Consider the following 13,358-nt stretch of genomic DNA (forward strand, 5'->3'; position numbering starts at 1 on the left):
AGCTACAAGATTAAATTCAGGCCTACAGCACTAAATATCAAGCCCATCCCATAAGAATATAATACAAAAACCCTGTTTATTGCACTTCTCATGTCCCTATTAAATAGACGACTGTGAAAAGCTCATATATTCCATGAGATCTACACCTCAGCATTTTCATTTCCTCCACTGCCTTTCACACTCTCTAAAACCTACTTCTTCCATGGAGACAATGCGTGCCACACCGCTATGCAAGTTGCATCGGCCAGTGCTGGTGGGATGTTCTGCACAGAAGCACCTGCAGATGCACCCGAAACCCTGTGCCCAGGCAACGCTATGCCAACACCACTAGATCTCCACTAGATCAGCACTGTGCTCTTCTCCAGAGGGCAGGCAGGCCCCGTGCCAGGCACTGTATTTACCTCACCTTAAGCTGTACGACTTCAAGACCAAAACAACTACAGAGGCCCAAGTATACATATGATGCTGTGCAGTAAAAATACCAACATAGTTCTCAAGCACCTGCCATACAATCCCCAGACACAGCAGCAGGATCAATACAGCCTGTTACAGCAGATATGAAAATTACCATCTTTCGACATGAATCACCTAGTCAGCAATGCATTAATAAGCTCACTTCTGCAGCAGCTTTTGGAGGAAGCCTTAGGGGGAAGCGTGCTCCCCAGTGATAAAATGAATTTTGCAGATAATTCTGATCCTGACAGCAATCAGATCCATCCTACAGTGAGGTTTCCCTGGATGTCTGGTATCACTCTCTTCCTCCTTTCAGTTACATTTACTTTGGTTTCCTAATATGTTTATAATGGTATTCTCTAGCCCTAAAACAAATCTTTGTTTTGGGCCACATAAAGAAACCTGAAGGGTCAACATGTATTTTTCGAAGGATGTAATTCATCAGATTCCCTTCACAGCAAACAGACAAAGCTATCTTAAGTCTGCTCTGCTTCTGCTCCTGCCACTGCTGCGCTAAAACCGTTCCATCTTTGAGCTCCAAATGCTTTGTCCTATTAGGTAAGTTACAATCAGTAAGAGATACAAGTTGTAAGGGCCAGGACTTCAATTCCTTCGATTATGCCATAGAGCACTCCATTCCCCAGCAAGGCCACAGACACAGCATGGCTACTTGGGGAATAATCACCGTAAGTAAGGATGTGGAACAAAAGCATACTCAGAACAGTATCCAGTGCGTTTTGTTACATACATTATCATGTCTCCAACACACATACAAAAATGTTAATTCTTTTTTAACGCTCTTATTTCCCTGCAGATCTCTGTTTACATTAAGGAAACTAGATCTATTTTTTTATATGCTAAAACAGTGAAACAAATTGCTCTGAAAAAGAAAGGGAGGTCTTGCTGAGCATGTAAATAAATGGAAAGCGATGTGTACTCTTTACAAACTGGCAAAATCCCAAGTTTTTGCAATGAGTAACATTAAAAAAAGTAGTACGATTTCTGAAACTCTCAAGCAGGATTAAAAAAATACAACCAATTATATATCTGCCCTGAAGAAAGTTAGTAAAATATTCAAGCATGCATAAAGCAGAGTAAGGCACTTGTCGGCTTTCATTATGATCAATAAAAACTGTCAGCTCATTAGCATATCATTAGCTACCCTGCTGTTTCCAAAGTGTTAACGCGTAGAAATATTAATTTACAAACATATAATATCCTAGAGCTCTGAGGCTCTGCCTGCCTGCATAAAATAAGAATTTAAGATGGAGGAATCCAACAGAACTTCTTTTTCTCCTATGTAGCTATAAACATATGCTTACCATCTGTGGAATTATGGGAAGCAGCTGAGGTAAAAAAACAACAGCTGTAGAATAAAATACTACTATCAATTTCACTTCATGGTGACAGCTCAGCTGCTGGAGGATGAAATGTACTCCAGGTTCAGAACAACTCTCGGACTGCTACTTAGGTTAAAAGTTAGCTTTTACCTCTGTTTCAAAATAGAAGTTGGTAGTTGCAGCACCAATCCTACCACAAATAATTTTAGCTTAAAATAATTGTCCTAACTTGTTGAAATATGGGGACTTCAAGGAGAGGTCCTCAGAAAAACAGCAACTTTTAAGATTGTCTTATGAACTGACAGCCTCAAAGGGAAACTGAGTGGGTGGTACATCACCTTGTTAACGCATCCATGCCAGTATTGGGCATAGGCAGATTGGCCTATCACTGCACTATAGACTCTTCCACTGATAAACACTTGTACCGTGGCTTGTTATCCAAAACTGGAAGTAGTATCAGAAACTTTTCTGTAGCTTGCTTACAAAGTAAAAGAATAATTTTCAGGTGAAGGGGGTGATTTTTGTTTGTTGGTGGATTTTGTTGGTGGGTTGGTTCAGCAATTCAACCTTGACCAGAAAATCATATAGCCTCATCAGGGGCCAAAAAAAGCTGAAAGAAAAAGATACAGGAGAGGGCTTTTCAAGTTGTAGGTCTTTTCTCTGTCCTTTGCACTTTTGGAAATACATTGCCATTAACTGATTCTGGAATATATTGCCATTACTTGAATCCTCTTTTTTCCTCCGAAAAGTTCCTCATGCCCCTACAGGCCTACTCAATGACGACGTCTTGGTAAGCCTCACAAATGGAAAAAGACAGGCTTTCCAGCTAGGCACCCTTTCAGTCTGGGCCGTTCAGAAGCAATGGAAGCTCCGAAGGCCAAAGAAGCTCATGAACAAAACTTGGTGACCCACTATTCACTCTCTGTTGAGAAACACAGTGACACAGTTAGTTGAGAAAAACAGAAAGGAAGGAAGGTACTCCAGTAACAGAAAATCTACTGGTTTGTAGCAAGAAAAATGCACTGCATACAATAGCTAGTATCTGCCAAAGCCAGAAGGATCACAGGCCAGAAGACCTTCTCTGCTCTAGAAGTCAATGCTGACAGAGGCAAATGAGGAAGAATCACCCGAGACAAACAGCAGAAGGGTGAGGGTATCCTGCATGTGAAATGGAGGAGGAAATGTCCTCGAGAGTGATTAAGACCACCACTGTCTGGCCAGCAAAGCTGTTGTTTTGAGAAGGTTCAAGGATGAAAGCCAAGAATAGACTCTGATGCTGCCTACGCAGTCTTGTCCTGTCCCCAGGAGTGGCAAGGCAGAGCACAGCAGGTAGATGAAACCTCAAGTAAGGAAACCAAACAAAAACCCCAAATACTGGGCAATGCAATCAGTGACTACAATACTCTACCTTGCAGGAAGAGACCCTTTTTGCTAAGTGTTGGACTCACCCCAAATCCCAAGCCCACAATTTCTACTGAAATTCATGCAAATCAGATTCCAGTGTGTAAGACACCTAATCAGAAATATCTTGTTGACTATTTATTGATTTTCTTCTGCATGTGCCATTTCATGTCTCCTTACCTTAAAGAAACCATGCTTCCTGTTTCTCTGTCCAAGCCACAAATTGCTTTCCGGTGTCAAATTCGTTTCTGGGGGATCAATGATGCGTTCATAAATCCTGTAGAGGGAATACATTGCCATTACTTGAATCCTCTTTTTCTCTGGAAAGTTCCTAGTAAAAAAATCAGTTAACAATAGAATATGGAAAGTAGAAAAAAAAAAAAATTTCATTAAACACAATATTTATCATTGATAGTTTTGAAAGTATATCACAACTTCAAAAGCAAAAAAATCACAAATGTATGAAGACTGCATAGAATTGAAACTCCCCTTGTGCAACTACACAGCACTAAGCTGAAGAAACACAATGCCAGAACCCACCATAGTAGGGAAAACAATAAAATGGGACCATCCTAGCCTACGGGTCTCCTTCAAACTTAACAGAATCACAGAATCATTAAGGTTAGAAAAGATCTTCAAGATCATCAAGTCCAACCATCAACCCAACACCACCAAGCCCACTAAACCATGTCCTGAAGTGCCACTTGCACACATTTTTTGAATGTGATGGTGACTCCACCACCTCCCTGGGCAGCCCATTCCAATGTTTGACCACTCTCAGTAAAGACGTTTCTCTTAACACTGAGTCTAAACGTCCCCTGGTGCAACTTGAGGCCATTTCCTCTCTTTGTGTCGCTAGTTACTTGGGAGAAGAGACCAACACCCACCTCACCACAACCCCCTTTCAGGTAGCTGTAGAGAGCAATAAGGTCTCCCCTCAGCCTCCTCTTCTCCAGACTCAACAACCCCAGTTCCCTCAGCCGCTCCTCATCAGACTTGTGCTCCAGACTCCTCACCAGCTTCGCTGCCCTTCTCTGGACACGCTCCAGCAACTCAACGTCCTCCTTGTCGTGAGGGGCCCAAAACTGAACGCAGTATTTGACGTGCGGCCTCACCAGCGCCAAGTACAGGGGCATGATCATTTCCCCACTCCTGCTGGCCGCACTGTTTCCGATTCAGGCCAGACGCTGTTGGCCTTCTTGGCCACATGGGCACACTGCCGGCTTATGTTCAGCTGACTATTGACCCCCAGGTCCTTTTCTGCTTTTTCAAGATCCAACCAGAGAAACAACCCTTTGGGATTGTCAGACTGTTTAGAATTTTGAACAGATTTCACAAAGAAACTTTATTCTACCTGTACCCCCATAGCCTTTTTGTCTTTACATTCATGTTATTCATCCTTGCATCTCAGCCTCCCGTTTTATCCACTTCTCCCCTGTTTACTCCTGTTATTGAACTCCCTGGGCCTGAGCGCTCACATGTGCTGCCACTACTGCACATCCAGCTTGCCCATGTCACTGGCACAGGTCTGGTATAGAATGGGACCTCTTTATACATATTTGGTACCTAGCACTACAGGGACATTTTCTTGGTTATTCTTCAAGGAACTAGAAATAACAGCAATAAGAAATAACAAATGACAACAAGTAACATGAGGTCCACAAGCAAATTTCATGTACTGCATAAACTTGTACATGAATGCAGTAATCTACATACCAAATTTCTAAAATTAATTAATGAAAAAATGCTGTAACACAGCTTTTTTAAATTCACAAAAATCTGGAATTTTAAAAAGGTTTTGCTTAGGTTTTTTATTTGTTTATTTTTAGAAAAGCAGTACTGAAGTTTCCATAACACCTTTTTCAGGAACTCAGATGCCTACAACAATGGTATCATCATTTTTGAATATGAAAAATTCAATACCAAAGTTACTGACCCTGGATTCTCATATTGCCATGCCATATTGGTGGGAGCCATGAACTTACTGCTTCATAACAAAGCCAGCATGCTTAATAAGGATTATTGAGAAGATTATGAAATATATTTCCATTACTATCCAGCTCACAGGGAGGCTGTATTGCTGTGTAATCACACCAGCGTGACAGCCAGCAGAAAAGACTCTGAATGTGTCAAGGCCTGTAGCTTGAAGGGGTGAAATTATCTGTATGTTTAGAAGTGGTGAAGTTATTTTTCTTCTTCCTTTAAAGCTATGGCTTTAAAACAAACATGAAAAATGAAAGAAAAATACAAGTCAATCAACACAATTCATGGCACAGTTATCTTCCAGTTTACACTCCCAGTGTTTCTCGCGCAGGCTCACCAAGTGTAATCATTGATTTTATTGGTGTAAGTTGGCATGTGTATTAGGTTTATGTGGCAAGGTTTTGGTAGCAGGGAGGGCTACAGGGGTGTCTTCTCTGAGAAGCTGCTAGAAGTTTCCCGTGTGTCCAACAGAGCCAGTGCCAGCCAGCTCCAGGATGGAGCCGCCACTGGCCAAGGCCAAGCCACCCAGTGACGGTGGCAGCACCTCTGGGATAACGCATTTAAAAAAGAGGGGAGGAAAAAACTGCTGCATGACAGCAGCCAGAAGAGAGGAGTGAGAATATGTGCATGAAACAACTCTGTAGACACCAAAGGTCAGTGAAGGAGGAGGAGGTGCTCCAGGTCCCAGAGCAGAGACTCCTCTGCGGTGACAACCATGGTGAAGCAGGTTGTCCTCCTGCAGCCCATGGAGGTCAACAGTGGAGCAGATATCCACCTGCAGCCCATGGAGCCATGACAGAGCAGGGGGATATGTCTCAAAGAGGCTGCAACCCTGCGGGAAGTCCGTGCTGTAGCAGGTTCCTGGCAGGACCTGTGACTCCATGGAAAGAAGAGCTCACGTGGGAGCAGGTTTGCTGGCAGGCCTTGTGACCCCGTAGGGGACCCAGGCTGGAGCAGTTTGTGAAGAACTGCAGCCCGTGGGAAGGACTCATGTTGGAGGAGTTTGTGGAGGACTGTCTCCTGTGCATGGGACACCAGGCTGGAGCAGAGGACGAGTGTGAGGAGGAAGAAGCAGCAGAGACAACATGTGATGAACTGACTGTAACCTCCATTCCCCGTTCACCCGTGCTGTTTGAGGAGAGGAGGTAGAGAAAACAGAGTAAATTTGAGCCCAAGAGGAAGAGAAGGGTGAGGGGGAAGTGTTTTAAAATTTGGTTTTATTTCTTATTCTCCTCCTCTGATTTGATTGGCAATAAATTAATTTCCCTCAGTCAAGCCTGTTTTGCCCATGACAGTAATTGGTGAGTGATCTCTCCTTGTCCTTATCTCCACCCACAAGCCTTTCATTATATTTTTCTCTCCCCTGTCCAGCTGAGAAAGGGAGTGATAGAGCAGCTTTGATGGAGACCTGGCATCCAGCCAAGGTCAAACCCACCATACCACGTTATCGGAAAATTCATACATTTGCAGAGGCCTAGAATAACCTCCCAGTATTAAAGAACTTCAAGAAAGCTCTATAAAGTTTTTAATGTCAAAGTACAGAGTCATACCTTCCACCTACTTTTGCTTATTCAGAAAGGAAGGAAAGGATTTGTCAAAACCAAATGGAAGCAATCTAAAAAACCAGAAGCAAACTTACTATTTCCTTAAAAAGAAACAACAACAACAATCTCAAACCCAAGAACAAAATAGTTATATGAAAATTCAAGCTTAAAAATGGGAGTACAGGAGTCAGAAGACTACTAACACTCCTTATTGTATTGCTCAAGTTTATTATAATGATCATCAGCCCTAATTCATCACATTTCATCAACACGATACATTCAAAGCTCTAGGAAATTTCTGCCTCTACTAGTTAATTACTTCTTGCTATCTATAAAATTGACATGCTGAGCTGTTTTACCTGTTCAAACAGCAAAACAAGATGATATTCTTTTACACCATGTTCTGAGAATTATAGGAATTTTGCGTGAGCCATCTCTATCAATACTTTAAAGTATAAGTAGACCCATTCTGCCATACCTGAAGCAAAATTGAAGATTACTCAAATGCTAAACTGCTGCAAAATGCTGAATGATGAACAAATAATTGACGTGCTCCTTGAGAAAACCAATCACCGAATTACACTATCATAGTAGGAATTTCTCGTTGGCCACATAAAACATCTTTATTCATGACTTCGGTTAATAATGTCCTCACCAGAAAATTTCTCATCTCATAAAAAGACTAGTCAATATTCCATAAAGAACTCCATTTCTCCTAACAGATAAAACCCCAATGCCGACCGGGTTCAACAACACTACTTATTGAAGAATATTTGATTTTTATTCACTTTATAAAGAAACTCTACAATATCTGTCTGCAATTACATATGAAAAAAACAAAACCTAACTGACATTATTACATGACAGTCAACAACAGCAAGTAAGGAAGATAAATCAGAGACAGGCTAAAGTGTTTTTTCTTGTCTTCTCTGACGATTTAACAAACACTTTCAACCTATGTGGAAAAGGCTGTAGCAACCTTCCTTCCAGAGACTCTTCAGAAAGTGCCATAAGACACACGCTCAGGATTCCCCATATTCCTCTACTGCTTTACTGTAATTCCATTTCTAAAGTAGGTATTTACCTTACATTAAGGGATTAATTAAAGACTGCTTTGTGCTTTATTCCATATATGTCTAAGAGACTGGTTGTTTTTCTTTTCCGTGGATCTGCCCATGGAGTAATAGGCTTAGGATTCAAGAGAAGGCATGAGATGCAGACCAGTCTTTGCTTACCTTCCTATCTAAAAAGATGTTTTCGTTGGCACTGTTTGGTTTATGAACAATGTGAGCTTACTTTATCACTGTACACTGTTAAACATCAGCAAAAAAAAATGCAGCAACCACGCATACAGCTTATTGCCACCCCTATAATCCCCTCTATACTCTTCAGAAATTAAAAGATCAAAAAGCACACCTGAATTCATAAAAGTTAAAAAAAAAAAGAATCACAAGGAACATGGTTCACCATAAACTACTTCTCTAATGAAGACGAAGAATTAACACTGAAAGAAGAAAGGAAAAAAAAAAAAACCCACCACACCAAAACAAACAACCGTCCTGCAACTCCTGACAAAAAGGGAGAATGATGCAAAAAAAAAATCTAAGGGACTTTTCCAGCTAGAGGGGAAGCTGCTACACAAAGGTAAAACAGCTACGCAAAGAAAAACTGGAACTACACAGAAGAAGCTTTTGAATCAATACGAGCAGAGAAACATGATAGCATTACTAACCCTCAATCAGTGGACTGTAACAAAGATTAAAAAAATGTTTTCAACTATCAGTGACCAGAGTTTCACCAGCTACACACATTGGCAGCTGATAGCCAGCAGAGCTGACTGATGTGCAGCTGGAGTAAAGGCAGAATCTGGGCATGTCTCCTGGACTGCAAGGTTCATGTTTTAAGTCCCAATAACATTGCAATCAGTGCAGCATTCCTAGAGCAGATTTTTGAGGAGCGACTTCATGGGTATTGAAGACACGCTGTCCATACAAAATGATTAAGGTGGCACTTGCGTAAACAGTTGGGAACGGGGTTTCACCCAAACATTGGGATTACCCACGTATGTACGCCACTTACAAATCTATCAAATATTACTGATTATTCAGGTGATTTTTTTTAGGGGGTTTCTACATTTAGACAAACCCATAAAGCACAAACATTTTATAACATATCTCAAAGTGTAATGAGAAAAGTTACTACTTAGAGGTGAAATTCCCTTATATCTATTGCTTGTGAAGTGGAAAAAAAACCCTTGCTCTGCTCCCCTTCCTGCGTTCGTTTTCTTTTGGAAGAAAAGAGGTGTTTTTCAGGCTGAAAAACTACTGTTCCTGAACAGACACAAAAGGATCGTTCTTTTTTTACAGTTACATTAAGCTTCCACATCATTCTCATTCCCTTGCTTCATCTTCCAGGCTGAGGTGTGTCACCTTCTATGCCTTTATCCACGCTTGACCAATACTTCGTATTTGGCATATGAATAGCTAAATTATATCTACTACAATTCCAGTTTATTAAGTGCTCATCTAGAGCTCCTTGGAGATCAGTTTCCAATACATTTGGCTTTGATACCCACACAGAGAAATGTGCAATGCACTTCACAGGAACAGGAACGCTTAGAAAGAGGACTCCAGGGAACTGCGTTCTCTGAAATTACTGCAGACTGAATAGCCCCTCCAGCATGAGGAGACCCAGGTCCCTGGGTTAATGGAAGCTCTACTCCATACTTCAGACTTTCAGATTTATGATCACTGCATTCACTTTCAAAGAGAAAGCTTGATTTGCCCCTACTTCATGCTGACATATTTCAAAGGAGCTAAACCATAAACCTGGCGTAACACAACTGTGAACCAATCCTTCTTTCTTGAAATGTTCATGCTCAGAATACATTCACTAACTACTGATCCATTTAGCTAAACGTAATAAGAAGAACACCCATTAATTGACACAGGCCCTTGTGTTTTGTATCTACCTCTCTACTTCATCTGCACCCTTTGGTTTATTAAATATTCTCATGCAATCCCCAGACACAGGTTTTTCAAGGATGCATTCCAAGCAGGCAGCTGTGACATAATGAGAAGAATATAGAGAAAACAGAAAATCTATAAAATAATCAGTGGATTCCTAAAAGGAAGTGTATCTAAAATATTTGCATGCAAATACACATACACGCACCTCTCTCTGTATTGAGAAAGACCCCGTCTAGAAATCCAGCTCTGTTGGACAAGGAGACAGTTCCTTTCTACACACTCAATCTAAAATTATTTTTATCATCTTTAAAGTGTTCTGTTAAAATAGGGAAATATTGACATTTTACACATGTGCATACTGAAACACAGAAAGACTAACTGGTTAACCAAGATCACAAAGACTGAGTCAGGAGAGACATTGCCCAAGATCCAAGCCATTAGACTGGGCATGACTGACGTGTAACTGCTTCATGCACTGGCCCACATTCCCTTGGGAAAAAAGGTTACATGGAACTGTCTCTTGCAGTGAAGATTTCTTACACACAACTTTAACAAGTTAAAGTTAGCACTTGGAGAGCATTTCCACTTTTGTGGAGATGCAGCTCTACTTCATACATATAATATTTGCCATGGTAAGAATGGAAATAGCTGAAATATTTAGTAGAACATGAAAATAAACTTTGTGTCTGTTCACATTAGAATACATCAGCCAACATGGACTGATCAGGAGATGGAACTGCCTAAAATTCTGGGTAATAAAATAGACTACAACTCCAACAGTTACTACAAGTAGCACAGCAAATCATGAAATTTACAAATTCTTTCAGGTCTAAAATATGAGTAGGCTACTAAAACACAAACATGCGTTTTCAAATTTGCAGGCTAGATATGGAACAGAGAGATTTATTTTATTAGTACTACAATTAAGAAACAAATAGCTGCAGTCTAACTATGTTTGTGGTTGAGGCACGGCAGGAACCTCATTTCTTAGTCCCTGGTGTCTATTAATCCACGAACAGGATTTTTTGTTCCTGATATGGCTGCCACACTCTTTTCTCTTGAAGCTATAAATTTCCATGTAGCAACCAGGTGTTGAATTCATCACACCCAATTTTAGATGTCTCAGAAGTTTACACTTACAGTGGAGCTAGTCCTCTAGACTCACTTGTTTAATGAAGAGACATAAGTGTTTCTAGGGTGTGAGTCATCTTCCGGTAAATGAATCACTCTCCGAAGGCCCCTCCAATGACTGCACAGGAGCCCTTGCTGACATCAGGGTGAGTCATCCACACAGATTTTTGCAATTCAAAAGCTGATCCTCAAAACTGACATTCTCTTGCAACCATTCGTTGCCCTGTATACATCCATTTGGAGCCTCATATCCTTTAAATAAAATTAAGGGTATACAGAAGTCATACAAAATAATGCATTGTTCCTGGCAGAGCCTTTGAAATAGCACTCTCAACTTTAGTAATAGAAAGTCAGAGGAGAGAGGGAGGTTCCCCCATGCTATGCATCAGTCTTTCTCTTAAACTAATTTGCAGAGATGTTGATCACCTTGACTACTGTTACAATCTCCAGCTGAGGCTGCAAAAACTCAGTACATCCGAAATAGCAAAAGTTAGGCCTCCTAACACAGCCCATTGTATAAAAATAACCTGCCTCTTCAAAAAGTTTGTCCAACATGTTTTCTGAATCCCAACTGCGTAAAGAAACTGATGAGTCTATCAATCTCCAGCTTTAAGATACAATATTGGCATTTGCCTTTATGTCTATTCTGACGGGACTAAGAACTGATTTTGAAAAGAAATACTAGGTATATCTTTTACATATTTCTCTTTCAACCCATTTTCTATATGCTTCCCAATGAAAATGCGTCAATATCAACATGATTGGATTTTCTTGATAGTGTTTACAGATAGGATGCATTATTTGACATGCATTCAGTTCTGGAGCAACATTAACTGAATTATTCATTCAGTTCCCAGTGTTCTTTTTCAGAAAAATAATCTTCCTGAGGGAAATTTTGATTTTTCATGCTATCTCCTCTGTCATAGAATAAGAGTTCACAATCACTTAACAGAGGAAAGCAATTTAGATTAAAATCTCAAGTTTTGAGGGAAACCTTTTGTTATTAGATTTTGAATATACAATAGTAACAGCCAACTATTTAATCAAAAGTTATTCTTCAGCTCTGGGAGGAAAAAAAAATAGGAGGTGTCCAGTAATAGTATATGTTAAGTAAAAGACTCAAGAGTGCATGCTCAGTTTTTTTTTTAAGGTCTCTTCAAACTCTACCACTCAAACAATTTCACTGATCTTCCTGTATAATCACAGAGGTAAAGTGCATATACCCTACTTTTGTCTTGGTTTAGCCCACCTCTGGGCTAAACGCCAGCAACTGTTCTATCCCTCAAAAACCCCCTCTCAGCCGAGAAAGGGAAACTGGGGAAAAAAGGAAACTCGTGGGTTCAAATGGGTTGAAACAGATTTAATAAAACAATGAAACTAATATTAATACTAAAGCAATATAAAGTACACAGACTTATACTCAGCTGGGATAGTGGTCGGCGAACACTGCGAGCAGCACAGCTCCGGTGCAGGGAGAACAGGCCTCAGGGGCAGAGCGACGGGCGAGACCCTCCAGGGATGGCAGCCATTGAGCGAGCGAGCCATTCCAGCAGACTCCCCAATTTATAGTGAGCGTGACGTTTATGGTATGGAACACTTCTGTTGGCCAGTCTGGGTCAGCTGTCCTGGCCTCTGCTCCTCCGAGCTTTAGCACCTGGCTCTCTCAAGACTGCTGGAGACCTTGATCACTATGGAAACCCGCATACCATGGCTGGCCATGAACTAAAACAGTGTCTTATCAACTATGTTCTCACAGTAACGGGTGCTGCAGTCATCTTAGAAATGAAGCTTTCCTGAACAGAAAACTGATTTTATGATTCTATCCCAGCAAAACGAGGACAACTTTTCAGTTCAATTATTCCAACTACAAATCTAAATTTAAAAATAAAAATGTATCTAAATAAAACTCTATAAGCAATCTCTTTTCTCATTCAAAAGAAATGCAAATTAACTTTCAAGAGCCTCTAACAAACAGGAGGAAATTACATATATGCAAGTAAAGATGGTTAGAAGGGCATGTTTCACTGCCAGGTTTGGGGTTTATACTCCACACGTAAATTGAATAAGGGTAAATTCACAGGGATATTATCTGTGTGAGGCTTTCTTCAGAAAACACATTAGGCTTTTCCATTTCCTACAAGCTTATCAATGAATTTTAGCAGTATTTCTTGGACATTAAACTAAAAGCAATCATTGTTATTGATTCAAAGTAGAGGACTAGACCCCCTAAATTATATGACAGTGGCCACATGAAGGGCAGAAACCCGTCTTTCTCAGAATACTACACCTGTACGGTGTCTTTCATCTAGAGATCTTGAGGTGAATTCAAACACCTTTACAAACAAGGGCAGTATTATTAACTGTACTTTGCAAATGACAAAACAGATACTGTTAAGACTGTTATCATCAGGAACCAAGTGTGTCTAAACCCTAAGCTAACAGCCTGTCTACAAGGCTGCAGTGTTTACCCATCTTCATACACAAACAGCACTCCTCAAAGTACAAGAAACCCAGAAAATAGCTTGAGTCAGACTCTA

General features: G+C 40.6%; 1 protein-coding gene across 1 annotated transcript in view; it reads right to left on the bottom strand.

The window, feature by feature from the left end:
• NELL1 (NEL-like 1 (chicken)) overlaps positions 1-13,358 on the bottom strand; it is a gene marked incomplete at its 3' end in the record, with an annotated part of 145,962 nt that overhangs the window by 84,166 nt on the left and 48,438 nt on the right. Inside the window, exon 5 of the mRNA XM_010288482.1 lies at positions 3,375-3,471. Coding sequence (XP_010286784.1) covers positions 3,375-3,471 — 97 coding nt within the window. The remainder of the gene's footprint in view (positions 1-3,374; positions 3,472-13,358) is intronic.

The sequence above is a fragment of the Phaethon lepturus genome, unplaced genomic scaffold (genome assembly GCF_000687285.1).
Source record: "Phaethon lepturus isolate BGI_N335 unplaced genomic scaffold, ASM68728v1 scaffold3516, whole genome shotgun sequence".
Lineage (NCBI taxonomy): Eukaryota > Metazoa > Chordata > Aves > Phaethontiformes > Phaethontidae > Phaethon > Phaethon lepturus.